The 12792-nt window shown below is 35.0% G+C and overlaps 1 protein-coding gene across 1 annotated transcript in view; it reads left to right on the top strand.

Annotated features, from left to right (window-relative positions):
- The first annotated feature begins 3790 nt into the window (after window positions 1-3790).
- LOC127864918 (uncharacterized) overlaps window positions 3791-12792 on the top strand; it is an 84438-nt gene continuing 75436 nt past the window's right edge. The window contains exons 1-10 of the mRNA XM_052404809.1: window positions 3791-4200; window positions 8399-8540; window positions 8955-9054; window positions 9218-9416; window positions 9523-9610; window positions 10064-10188; window positions 11253-11486; window positions 11640-11810; window positions 12140-12352; window positions 12553-12730. Of these exons, the coding sequence (XP_052260769.1) occupies window positions 4173-4200; window positions 8399-8540; window positions 8955-9054; window positions 9218-9416; window positions 9523-9610; window positions 10064-10188; window positions 11253-11486; window positions 11640-11810; window positions 12140-12352; window positions 12553-12730 (1478 nt within the window). The 5' untranslated portion in view covers window positions 3791-4172. The remainder of the gene's footprint in view (window positions 4201-8398; window positions 8541-8954; window positions 9055-9217; window positions 9417-9522; window positions 9611-10063; window positions 10189-11252; window positions 11487-11639; window positions 11811-12139; window positions 12353-12552; window positions 12731-12792) is intronic.

Genomic DNA, 12792 nt, shown 5'->3' with positions numbered 1-12792 from the left:
AATACCTCTTGAGTTTTCCAACACTGTAATTTTTTTGATATCCCCGTTTTAGCCAAATTGTTTCTGCGTGTGTGTGTGTGATTCTAAATTTTTGGACTTTAATGACTGTCTTTTCAAAAAGTTTATTTTATATTACTATTTTACCAGAATTTCTCCCTTTTTCACCAATTTGATGACTCTTTGATCATGATCAATAAACATTAAATAATAAGGGAGATAACGAACATCCCTGACGAAGACCACATGTATTTTCAAACCAGTCAGTGTAATGACCATTGATTCTTACACACGATGATACATTTTTTTAATAAAGACATTAGAGCCTTAAAGGGGTCTTTTCACGCTTTGGTAAATTGACAAAATTGAAAAAAGTTGATTCAGATTCGTAAAGTTCGTTTAGTTTTTATTTGTGAGGAAATTGTGAGGAAACAGTAATACTGAACATTAACCATGCTCTAATATAGCCATTATTTGCATCTTTTGACGATTTTAAAACCTAAAAATTATAAAGCGTTGCAACGCGAAACGATTGAATAATTTGGAGAGTTCTGTTTTTGTCGTTAAATTTTGTGAAACTACGAAGATTGCTTTTATAAGGTATAAATACGTCACGAATGTGTACTCGGCGGAATAGCTCAGTAGGCTAAAGCGTTTTTACTTCAGGACTCTGGCAGGACTCCAGGGGTCACTGGTTCGAAACCTGCTCCGGGCAATGTTCTTTCCTTTTTTTAATTTTTTTCTTGATTTTTTACTGGAGCTTTTACGATCCAATGTTTACATTTATCAATATAAAGCATTTAATGAATAAGTTAAAAAAATGCCAAAATCTGTGAAAAGGCCCCTTTAAACATGCTACCTCCAATGCCTTTATCTACTAGTTTTTTTCATAATAGACTACGATTAATGAAATCATACGCTTTGCTAAGGTCGATAAAGGCACAAAAGTTAGACTGCCTAAGCTTTTTGCTAGTTTCAATTACATTTGTCAAAGTTGAGATATGGTCAACTGTATTTCTATGTTTACGGAAACCATTCTGTTCATCTGCTAAGACATTATTATTCTCAGCCCATACTGATAATCTATTGTTTAATACCGAACAATAAAGCTTATACATGCTAACTGATAGTGCAATACCTCTGTAAGATAATGGATCACGTTGATCAACATTATTTGACTTCGGAATGGGATTTATTATTACTTTACCCCAGTCAGTAGGTATAGTACCAGTAGTGAAACAAACTTTAAAAAGAATATGTAAAAATGACACTGAGCAAGTATTTCTAAATATATCTACAGGTATAGAATCCATACCACATGCATACATGACTGTGTATTGTAGCTTGAATATTGATACGCACGTCATGCTATCTCTTATCAGTGGATTATCTATTACCCATACGGCGTTTATGGCGATTACATGCGGAAGTTGGTACCTAGTGCTTTTTTAAAGTAGGGAATATTGATACACGATGTTTCTGGTGATTTATACGGCCTGAAAACAGGAATTTAGAGAGTGAATTTGAAAAAAATCAGAGGGTCTTTTTTAAATCGCCAATTTTATGAAAATCTTATTGTTGATCGCCAACCAGGAATGTAATCGCCAAATGCGATTTTGGCAATCGGTAACGCTAACGTTATGATATCTGTCTTTAAAATGCAAATGGTTACGGTTTTTTTGAAAACGTGGCAGACATAATAGGAGACTGTTTTTACTTACTTGGCTGAAGTAACATCTGTTCATCTTAAAACTTTCATTGTAGTCAACATACTATACGAAGAATAACTGGCCTTCTACCGGACATCTACTCATTAATATAAAATCGGCCAACTAAGATACCTCTTGCTCGTCTAATCTTTATTTTTTTTGCCATAACGTGTGTTTCACTCAAGAGACTTGGTCCAGATCAAATCTTGGTAATACGGGATTAAAAAACAACTTTATCCGATGCAGTGCTCAAGCTAGGCCTAAATCGAAGGCGCGCCCTGCCCTCCCGAACCTCCGCCCTGCCCCCCCCCGAACCTCCGCCCTGCCCCCCCCCCCCCAAAAAAAAAAAAAAAAAAAAAAATTTTTTTTTTTTTTTTTTTTTACATATGATAATTCATAAATCTCTTGTTTCATTGTAATTAGTTTAATCTTCATTGTAGACATTATATTTGAATGGTTTAATAATAATGGGAATAATACAATTAGTTATAACATATAAATTAACATGCAATAGGAAGCATTCCAGAAACACCCACGCGCTCGAAACGTGCCCTTTTCACAAAATACTGCGCGTCGAAAGTGCCCTTTTCACAAAATACTGCGCGTCGAAAGTGCCCTTTTGACAAAAAAGCCACCCTGCCCTTTTCAAATTCTAGCTAGTGCACTGCGATGCAACATTTAAAACTCCGGTGAATTCCGAGTGGCTTTGTTGCCTTCTTTTATTGAGTTGAGTTGTAACAGTAATGTTTGGCCGTCAAAAGGGAAGCTTGCGATTGACTTGCATTTTAACTAAATGTGGAGTCTGATCATTGAATTAACTGTATTGACCATTTCGCATTTGCTTCTATCCAAGTCCAGCCGTTTTATCCAAACTTCATTAAAAATTACAAAGATGCCATATTACCCGACCCATTTTTACTTATCAACCAAATTGTGGCAACACTTTAAACGAATGGTTATCAATAAATAAAAAAATATGCTATCGCAGGTTCCGCTCTCCAAATGAAGCGGATTTAATGCGAAAGGGGCCGCTAGTAATTTTAATTAACCGTTATGTTAAATTTTATGCAGATAGACGTAATACCGCGGCATTATTCACACTTTTTTTTTAATACGCGTTCTTGTCACATTCTGGCAGATGGGTTTAACCACGACAAACATTGCGGACATTCTTTCGGTCCGACATCATCTACCATAACATTTCAGACGAATAGCCATACCTACTTGGATGGATATGACAGTTCGCTAAAGGTCTTTAGTTTTTTTATTTACAATACTGACCGACTTTTAGAACACCTCGAAGCTTGACACGTCTGTTTCTTTTCTGCAGATCAATAGTAAAACGTTCGGCAACTACACAATAAGTTCGGTGACGACAATGTTATTGTGTTCAAAGTAATGGCCAACCGCTTTTTAGCACGGAAGGAAATGGTTATCACATTCATGTCGACTAACGCAACGATGGACATGGTTATCACGTTTATGGAGACTAACGCACCAATGGACATGGTTATCACATTTATGTTGACTAACGCACCGATGAACATGGTAATCACGTTTATGTAGACCTAACGCACCGATGTACATGGTAAACACGCGTATGTAGACTAACGCTTCAATGGTCATTGCTATCACGTTGATGGAGACTAACGCACCAATGGACATGGTTATCACATTTATGTAGACTAACGCACCGATGGACATGGTTACCGGTACAATATTGTTTTTAGAATTACTCTCGTTACGTCAATTAGCCACGTTAAAGTAATCAAACTTCTTAACATCCTTGAGTTAATCGTTCCTCCTCACATTTATGCTAATTAAGAAGTTTGAAGTGTCAGCCTTGTAAATCTTATCCCCAACATGGAACATAAATTACCTTCTTAACATTTTTGTGTGCTCATAAACCAAAACTGCTTTTGAAAAAGGAAGTTTTAATCCACCAATCAAGAGAAAGGCACTAGATAAAATAATCACATACTTAGAAGGATTTGTTATAAAACACCTACACACAATCGAAGCAGACTATATTTCGGCTAAGCGTCTTAGTATGAGTTGTTTTAAAAAGCGGTTATATACTAAAGTTAATGTCAATTATATTTTAATAAGAGCGTGGACATATCCAAGGTCTTGAAAACATTCTAAGAAATATTACAGAAGTGCTGGACAACAACATTTAAACTTTTGATAAAAAGTTAGTATTTATGTCGAAATAGGAGTCGTGTTGTCTCAAAACTATGCCGAATGTATTTGTTCTGTTTATTTGTACATAAAAAAACTACCAAGAACATAACATTCTTAAATGTATATTTATTATTATTTCAAATTTATTGTTATTTTTAAGTCAAATTTATGACACATAATTCCATTAAGCTATATGCATACTAGTATTGCTTCATCAGTTTGGACATTATGTATGCCTGTAGAAGGATGTGAAGATACTTTTCCGTCACCAATGACATCACCATGGGGAGCACTCCTTCGAGACAGAACGGTGAGTTGAATATGATTTGCAATAATTGCATTATTTGTTTTTGGTGTCATATGTTATAAACTATAATTTGAATTAAAGACATTCTTTTATCGATAACACGGCTTTTTTAATGTGACTTTAGACGGATGTAGGGCCATTCTCCTTAATTGCCTGTCCTTGGAACAAAACAAATTCCATCAGGTATTCCAGTAATGTTATCACGAAGATGGGCATAAACACATATTTTGATTAACATTCATTCGTTGAAAGTCATCTAATTTGCTTTGTGTTTTTACAGAAACATTAATTGTTTTCCTTTTTAATATAAAGCATGAGTGTTTTATATGTTCTTACTTGATAGCAGCATTTATATTTTACACCTCTTTGACTTCAAACGTATCGTACGCTAAAAAGTTCACCATAGCAAATATAAAACAGGATACGATCTTGAAATATCAGATGGTGGATGCGTCCCTTGCATTCGATAGTAGAATCTCTTGCTTTGATCCGCATACATATAATTCGCTTTAATTATTTTTCATATGTGTTATTTATTATATTATTATTATAATAATATACTTGATACTTAAACGTGTGTGTATGGCTGTGTATCCATAACATTTCTAACTTGATTTTCATTTCAGTTTGTTTAAGCAGTAGTTATATATTACAATAATTACTTAAACGCTAGTCGTTTGTTGTGTTGAGTTGGAACTTTCGCCGTTTTCTACCTGATTTCAATCATATAACAGTGGTTTACAAAGTTACAATTATCCTGGGTAAGCTAGTTTACCAGTATACAGTGGATATATACTTAACCCATTTATGCCTAGCGTCTAGAAAAAGGACTTGGCACAGTATACAGTGGATATTTACTTAACCCATTTATGCCTAGCGTCTTGAAAAAGGACTTGGCAAACAGCATGATGCGGCGTCTCATCAGGGTCTGCGCTGTTTGCTTAAAGGAATTTCTGTAAGAAATATTCTAAATATAAAAATGATTATACTAGACATCCCTAATTTTGGAAATAAATGAATCCAATTTAGAAGGATGGGAGAGTCAACTAGGCATACATGGGTTAAACGAACAGCTGACCACTTCTCTACTTGAATAAGTGATAGCGAGAGTTTACCAAAGCCCAAAATTAAGTGTCCCGATACTGGATCGATTCCGCAATCCTCGGGTTGGTATTCCGGTACTCTAGTAATCGAACTAGCTGGCCCTGTTAACCGCGTCTCCATATTAAAGTGTGATGGTTGTGACCAAGTATGGATTGTGGAACGGGTTTATCGGTAGAGTGCCAATGCAAATACTTGAAACATATTATAAACACTGCTATCTATCTTGGGATAAATCGAAAACTAGCTTACATTGATTACATCACATTCTCAATCTAACCGCCACAAAGACACTTGAGTAATGTATTTGAGTTATAATCAATTTGTTGTTAATTCCCAAATTGATTTATTGAAGTCAGATATTAACATTCGAATCTCGACGATATTTTATTTTCTATATAAACCGATATTCATCTTCCTGATTGATAACAAATCCATTTGTTCTAGTCATTGCAATACGATTTCAATGAAGACAGCAAACACATAAGCACTATGATTGCCTGGTCGCAATACCGACATTTGTGCCACATATGCACAAATATAATGTCAATGCATGCAAGAAACATTCTTATGTTTTATGCATAATATACTTTGAAAGATTTTTATTTCAAAATTGTATTTTGAGAACGTTCTGATTGTTCTCTTGTGGAACACGTCATGAAGAAGCGCAGAATAAGCGCTTAAAGCTTCGCCAGAAAGGTAACTCATTCGTTCTGCCAGCGATCATCTGATGCATTCGTTCATCTTAAAAAATATATTTTATTTACACAAGACTGAATTTATAACATTAGAAAGTATAATGCAACGGATTATTAATGGTTTTTGTCCCCTACCGATGGAGGGGACTTATGGATTGCGCTCTGTCTGTCACACTTTTCTGGTTCCTGCGACAACTTAAACAATTCTTCATATTTTTTCATGAAACTTGAAATACGGACATTTCATTTCATTTTGTTCCTACGTTAAGAATTCTGGTTGCTATGGCAACAACAAAAAATTCTGAAAATGGTGGAGTTTCACTGGTAGGGGACCATATTGCTTGGCAATCTCTTGTTTAAATAGTCATTTAGCAAATAGACACAAGACACAAAGGCATACTGCATATAATATATGAATGTGCATATAAATAACTATTTTTATGTTTAACTTATTTTGTTTTGTATTATTTGTTAAAGTTATTTGCTCTTGCATGCTTACTCAAATGCGACGCAATGACGCTTTTGTATACTTCAGATAATAATTAGAACTCAATACATTATATGTGAAGACTTGTTTTAAGTTATATGAGTACAGAGCTTAATGGTGATATGATAAGAATGCAACAGCATTCTTTTTTCAATTGCCTAATTTCCCAATTGCCTTATACCAATTAATTTCCTTTCTTAATTAAATCATGCCAACTATGATCTAAATGTAGTATTACACAAAATGTAATAGTATAACATTAATAACATAAAAATTAATGACAATCACTACAATCGATATCAGTAATCAATCCGTACAAACAACCTTAAATGGATAGTCATAATAACGACGATTTGCGATTAATTGTTGAATAAATTACTGATAATAGGAGAGATACTCGAGTTATGAATAATTGAACTAAATTATTTTAAACGAGTGAATGATTCATCTTAATATTTAAAGAGGGTTCTTCTTTGTAATTCTTGCAAAGTTGGAATGTCATATTTATGCACATTCTTCTATTGTCTGCACATAAATGTATACATTAAAGCTTTTTTTCGATCGGGAAGCATTTAAATGTACAACTAACGTTCGCTTCCTTTACAGAAATAAATGATTCGCGATGACACCACTTCAAAACAAGGGAACTAATTTGTGGAAGGTTTACACAGTGAAACGTCTTATCGCTTTTATTATCTGTAAATGCTTTGCAGCAAATGTTTTCGCCCTGGGTAAGAAACTAGCGTCTCGATTCTTTAGCCTACTTGCCATATACTTATGTATGTAACGACGAATGTTGAGACATTTATTCTGCTGTAAGTCAAATTGTTTCTTTTACTCAGTACTCGTGATTTTTATATTAAGTTAAAACTGAAAATGCTGAATTCCACCAAATATTGTTGTTTCGCTTAGATCAAAATTATTTATTTAATTTAAAATGCAGTCATTGACGAAATGTTGAAGGGGCCATTTAACAGATTTTGGCATGTATTGAAGCATGTCATTAAAGGCTTTATATTGATAAATTAAAATATTTGACCTAACAATCTCCAGTAAAAAAACAAGAATACAATTTAAAAAAGGGAAAAAAGTAACCCTCAACAGGGCTCGAACCACTGACCCCTGGGCTAAAAAGTCCTCCGCCTAGACAACTCGACAATCCATGCTCATGCTTACAGCGGATGTATTTTTTACCTATATAAGCAATCCTCGTAGTTTCCCAAAATATAACTACAACAACAGAACTTTCTAAATAAATCAATCGTTTCGCGTCGCACGACGCTTTATAATTTTCATGTTTTCAAATCGTCAAAAGATACACATTATGGATATTTAAGAGCATGGAAAATAATCACTATTACTATTTCCTCAAAAATATCATATCTAAAACGAAAATTTGCGTATCTCAAACACCTTTTTATAATTTTGTCAATTTACCAAAACGTTGAATAACACATTCATTTTAGTTGAGGTTTGGTGTGTTGTCTTCTTTGTTTACTATGGTAGGTCATGTTTCTTTATACATAAACATATACTCATTATAGACGAACTTACAATATATTGATTCAGTAATACTTTTTATTTTTAAGACTTTGCTATATTACCGATTAATTTCAATGAATGATAACAGTAAAATAGTTACCAGACCTTCTAATCGTATTTCAGTGTGTGTAATGATGCAGTGTTGTATGTATCCCTACCAAATATTGAGTAATGTGTTTCATTGACGGACGCTTTGTAAGCAAAGAAATGGCACAGTTGCAAAAATAAACTTAAGGAATAACCGCATGATTTTTGTCACACTAGCATTTCCTTCGTGCTGTAAATTAAAAACCACACGCCGTCATACATTTTCTCTCCGGATGATACAGCTTAAGTTTCGCTTTATTAATCTTGAAACTGTTCTACCATTTAGCTTCATTGGAATTAAATACCTCCAGAGGACTTAGTCGCATAGCATTTAAAGAATCTCGATATTCGAAAGAACAGAACGACCCTGAAGCACATACGGAATGGAAGAATAACACAGTGATTTCAACGGAATGTCTCTCCGTAGAGTAAGACTAAGTATTTATGTAATGATGCTTAACATTTTGATTGATTTCATGCTTCATAAAACCAGTAACGATTAGTAATTCCCATTCAATATTTGAATATTTCTGCTGGCTGTTACTTTTTAAATGAAGAACCATGTTATTTGTCGTTGAAAGTACTGTTCCTGTTTATATAATCCACGCTATGAGAAAACCGAACTTATTCATTTGTATAAAGTGTCGTTCCAAACAATCCTGTCCGCATAGGGAAATCAGTGACGATACTTTCCGCCTGGACAAGATTTTCTCTTAGAAGGATTGCACAGGCTAGTCTCTACCTACAATTTACGCACTGGTATCAAGCCCCATTTTCACAGAGCGCGGCTTTAATGTACTTACTACGCTTTGGTTTTCCTCTAACAGAAATTTTGTTTTCAGCGGCCCCGACAAAGCTGTCCACATCACCGTTGATCGCGGTTCGGTGGTCCGTATTGGACTCACAACCGCGGATCCGACGAGAGACGAAAACTTTCTGCAGGTAAATCACGAAATCTATTCTAGGCTAGCAATAAAACGTTTTAAGTTTACATTTCCATTATTTTGTTGGGAAGACTTATTTGTGTTTTTAACACTATTATACACATTCGAGGGCGATGGATACGTAATATGTAAATGGTTCAATTATTGTGTTGTAATTTCAGATGAAGATCTTCGAAACAGAGGAGGGCACCGGCAACTTACCTGAGACTTACCACTTGTACACAAATCAAGACTTTCACTTGCTGTATTTTCAAAAAAGCGATGATAATGTGATTGAATACGAATGCGTCTCGGAAACTGTGAACACATGGTTGTACGTCATCACCGTATACGGATTGCCGAACGCATCTGTGTATCAAGGTAAATACGTAAACCATAGGGTTGCATTATGCTTCCTTTCTCTTGTTTGATGTTTACTTCAGTGACCAATCATTTTACTAAAATAAACCTTAAACTGCCGTTACAGGTTTGCTCGAAGCAGGAGTTGAAAGCATAAACATGCAAAGACTTAAGAGCACTGAACAAGCACTGCTGCTAGATACTTGTGAAGCCAGGTTTGTTTCCATTTGTAATGTCGTATGTTTTCTTGATTGTACATAGACGCCTTCTGTGTTATAAAAAAGATTTTAATCGACTAATCGCAGCTTCGAAAATGCGGAAATTTCATAAAAATGTCACATTTATACAGTAACACTGTAGCATATTTTGGTTATTTTTTTACACGTTTAAAGCAAAGTAATTCATGTTTTTGAATGTGCACATCCCAAAAAGAAAATAACGTTTAAGGGAAAATGTAACTATAGTCAAACTTGCTATACAGTATTTTAAATAAAGTTATATGTATATTTTTGAAATATCTTTATTATTCCAATTTCGTTGAATAACTTGACACTACCAGTGTTCTGACCAAATTCATATTGAATCTCCATATAAATTTAACTACCCGCCATCATGGTCTATACTTGCTTAATGTTAATTTTGTGATTCTTAATTCACCATATATGCAGACATCCAATAAGGATTGGCACTAAATACCACATCCGCTGGAAAATGGGGTTAGAACACGAAAGGTTTGCTGGAAAGATTCCTGAATACGGTGTAATGAGACTCTGCGTTGTGCATTCATCCGGAGGTATGAGCAAGACATTTACCTGTCTAGGATATTCTCATTCGAAGCATACTTGCTGTAATTCAATTTGTAACCATGCTTTGAGCTTTATACCTCAGTCACAATAGACACCGATCACCGTCCGATCAGCGGCCGACGTATTTTTCCGCTCATCGGGCTGGCGACCGGCCGATGATCGCACGGAAAGCGGGCCATTTTGTACCATCGGCGCCAGCCCAATGAGCGGAAAAAACGTCGGAAGCTGATCGGACGGTGATCGGTGTCTATTTGTGACTGAGGTTTTAAACTGTGTCACTCATCGGACGGCGGACGGCTCCGACGTGTCCAGTCTTCCCGATGCCTGGAGATCGGACACATCGGCCGGCGACCGGACTATTTGTGACTGATGCATTATATCGAATGAGGCTCTATTTATGTGATAAACATTGTACTAATAACTGCTCAAACTGAATATTTCCCTTTCTTTATTAACAAAGATTTTTTTTACAATTTCTTAGGTACATGTACGTAGAATCTTGTTTTGTTTATTCGTCTTTTGTTGGTATATTTTGAATAGAACCAATGTCTTTGACCACTTAGGTATATGCTAGTGTTCATGTTATAACACATGATTTTGTTTGAATGTGTACAACTTTGAAGTCTTAGGTACGCATATAACTTCAGCTTCAATGTTTCCTGAGAAATTATGCGTATATATAATTTCAATCTTAATAGGTTTGTAAAATTTATCACTGATCACTGGTACCATACCATGTGATTTGTACAATACCGACGTATGTGATACTTAGTATATTTATATCAGACACACGATACACAACGAGTGATATATTTAAAACAGTAATTTATGTGACACGCACATTTAAACATGCACATATGATGCCATGACTTTTCATAATCCCAATCGTTTCAACTTAAACCATCTGACCTTTAAGACATAACATAATTGGCACGTGATACACCATCACATTAATGTTAATGTAGGGCTTTGAACAATCATTTAAAATGACAAACTTAAAACATTGTATTTGTATAAATAAATTTTACTTTATATTATTTAAAAAAAACAGCGACAATATGGGACAGGACAAGTGCCGTCTTCGACAGATGCTTCAACGGTGTTATAGCAATAAAGTTCGATTTGGCAGGCTCTGTGAAACACAACCTTCTTGTAAGGTCCAATTGTTCAAAGCTTACAGAGGCCGTAAGTTATCCGAAAGACGGCACTATGCATTTACATGTAGCATTCAGCAGCGGCCAGATCGAAATATACCCAATGGCAGGAGGGGCATATATCAAACAAAGTAATCACAGGAGTATTCGGATGCCATACAATACGGAATTTATACATTGCGGTTACATTGAATACTATATAACATTTCAATGAATACATGTTTCGTAGCTATCAATTCGGAAAAATGCCTGTTTTTCATTAACGATTTTGTGTTACTTTTAAGGCCATGGTTCACTGATATACATGGAACTGAGAGTGGTACCACAAGATGAAGTTTTCCTTAAACACAGCATTTCAGCGCAAACAGAAGCCGACATTATAGAAATTGTGTTTGGCCCACATCCATTGAAATGTGTCGTGGAATTTCGATCTTTCATAAGCACTTTTTATTTAGGTGCGTAATAAAACGTTTAAGTCCTGCAATATTCAATTGTTTCCACAAAAAAAATATTATGATTCCTTATTTTTGTTTCATTTGTTGTTTGCTGGTAATCATATGTTAAATATTTTTAGTTTTTGTCAGAACAGGCCACATTGATTTATTATATTTAACTTCAGAAAGCAGTGCTATGTACAATTAATAAAATTATATTAAATATATCGCATATCGTGTTCTTAATTGTTCATACCATCGGTTCAATTTATTGGGAGAGGACTTTCCTCTTTTTGAGAGTTTCTTATACCAGAATGCGCTCTGATTACTTTTTCTATTTTAATTCGCAGAGGCTTTGAAAGTTTCCCTTTGCGCGAGAGCCAAGCGTATACGTGAAACCAATCAAGTTCAGGTGTTTACTACAAGTGTACTGACAAGTGATGACTTAAACGACTACTTCACCCGAGAGCAGGTTGGAGGTGGCAGATGCAGGATTGAACCGCCGCTTAAGAATGAGGAAGACAACTCAGTGATTTGGGTTGTTAGTTTTACGGATTTTAATGGTTTGTGTGTTATTAATTTATAGATATAATTTTGTTCCGTTGTGAACAATTATTTACCGTAAAAAAGCACACATGTACCATTATGTTGCTTCTCATTAATTTCATATCGTATATATCGTATGGATATTACTTTTTTAAATACCGATTGAGTTTTTGAATAAGATTGCGATTGTATCGATATTTTATCCTATTTTTCATAGTTGCCAGAGGAATATGGCTTCGCAGAACCCATTTGATCAACACAACAGAAGCGCGTGTGTTGCCATATTATAAAAAGTTAGGTATTGCGGCAAAATCTCCCGAGGGCTGTTACGGACGATTACCGGTCGTAAAGGACGAATATGTCACAGTTGTCATCGATGACTTGGATAAATTCAAGTATTTTTATTTTTAATCAACCGATTGAATGTTAGTTTTACTGAATTTTTAAAGGGGACGTC

The sequence above is a fragment of the Dreissena polymorpha genome, chromosome 1 (genome assembly GCF_020536995.1).
Source record: "Dreissena polymorpha isolate Duluth1 chromosome 1, UMN_Dpol_1.0, whole genome shotgun sequence".
Lineage (NCBI taxonomy): Eukaryota > Metazoa > Mollusca > Bivalvia > Myida > Dreissenidae > Dreissena > Dreissena polymorpha.
This window is presented reverse-complemented; position numbering and strand designations above follow the sequence as displayed.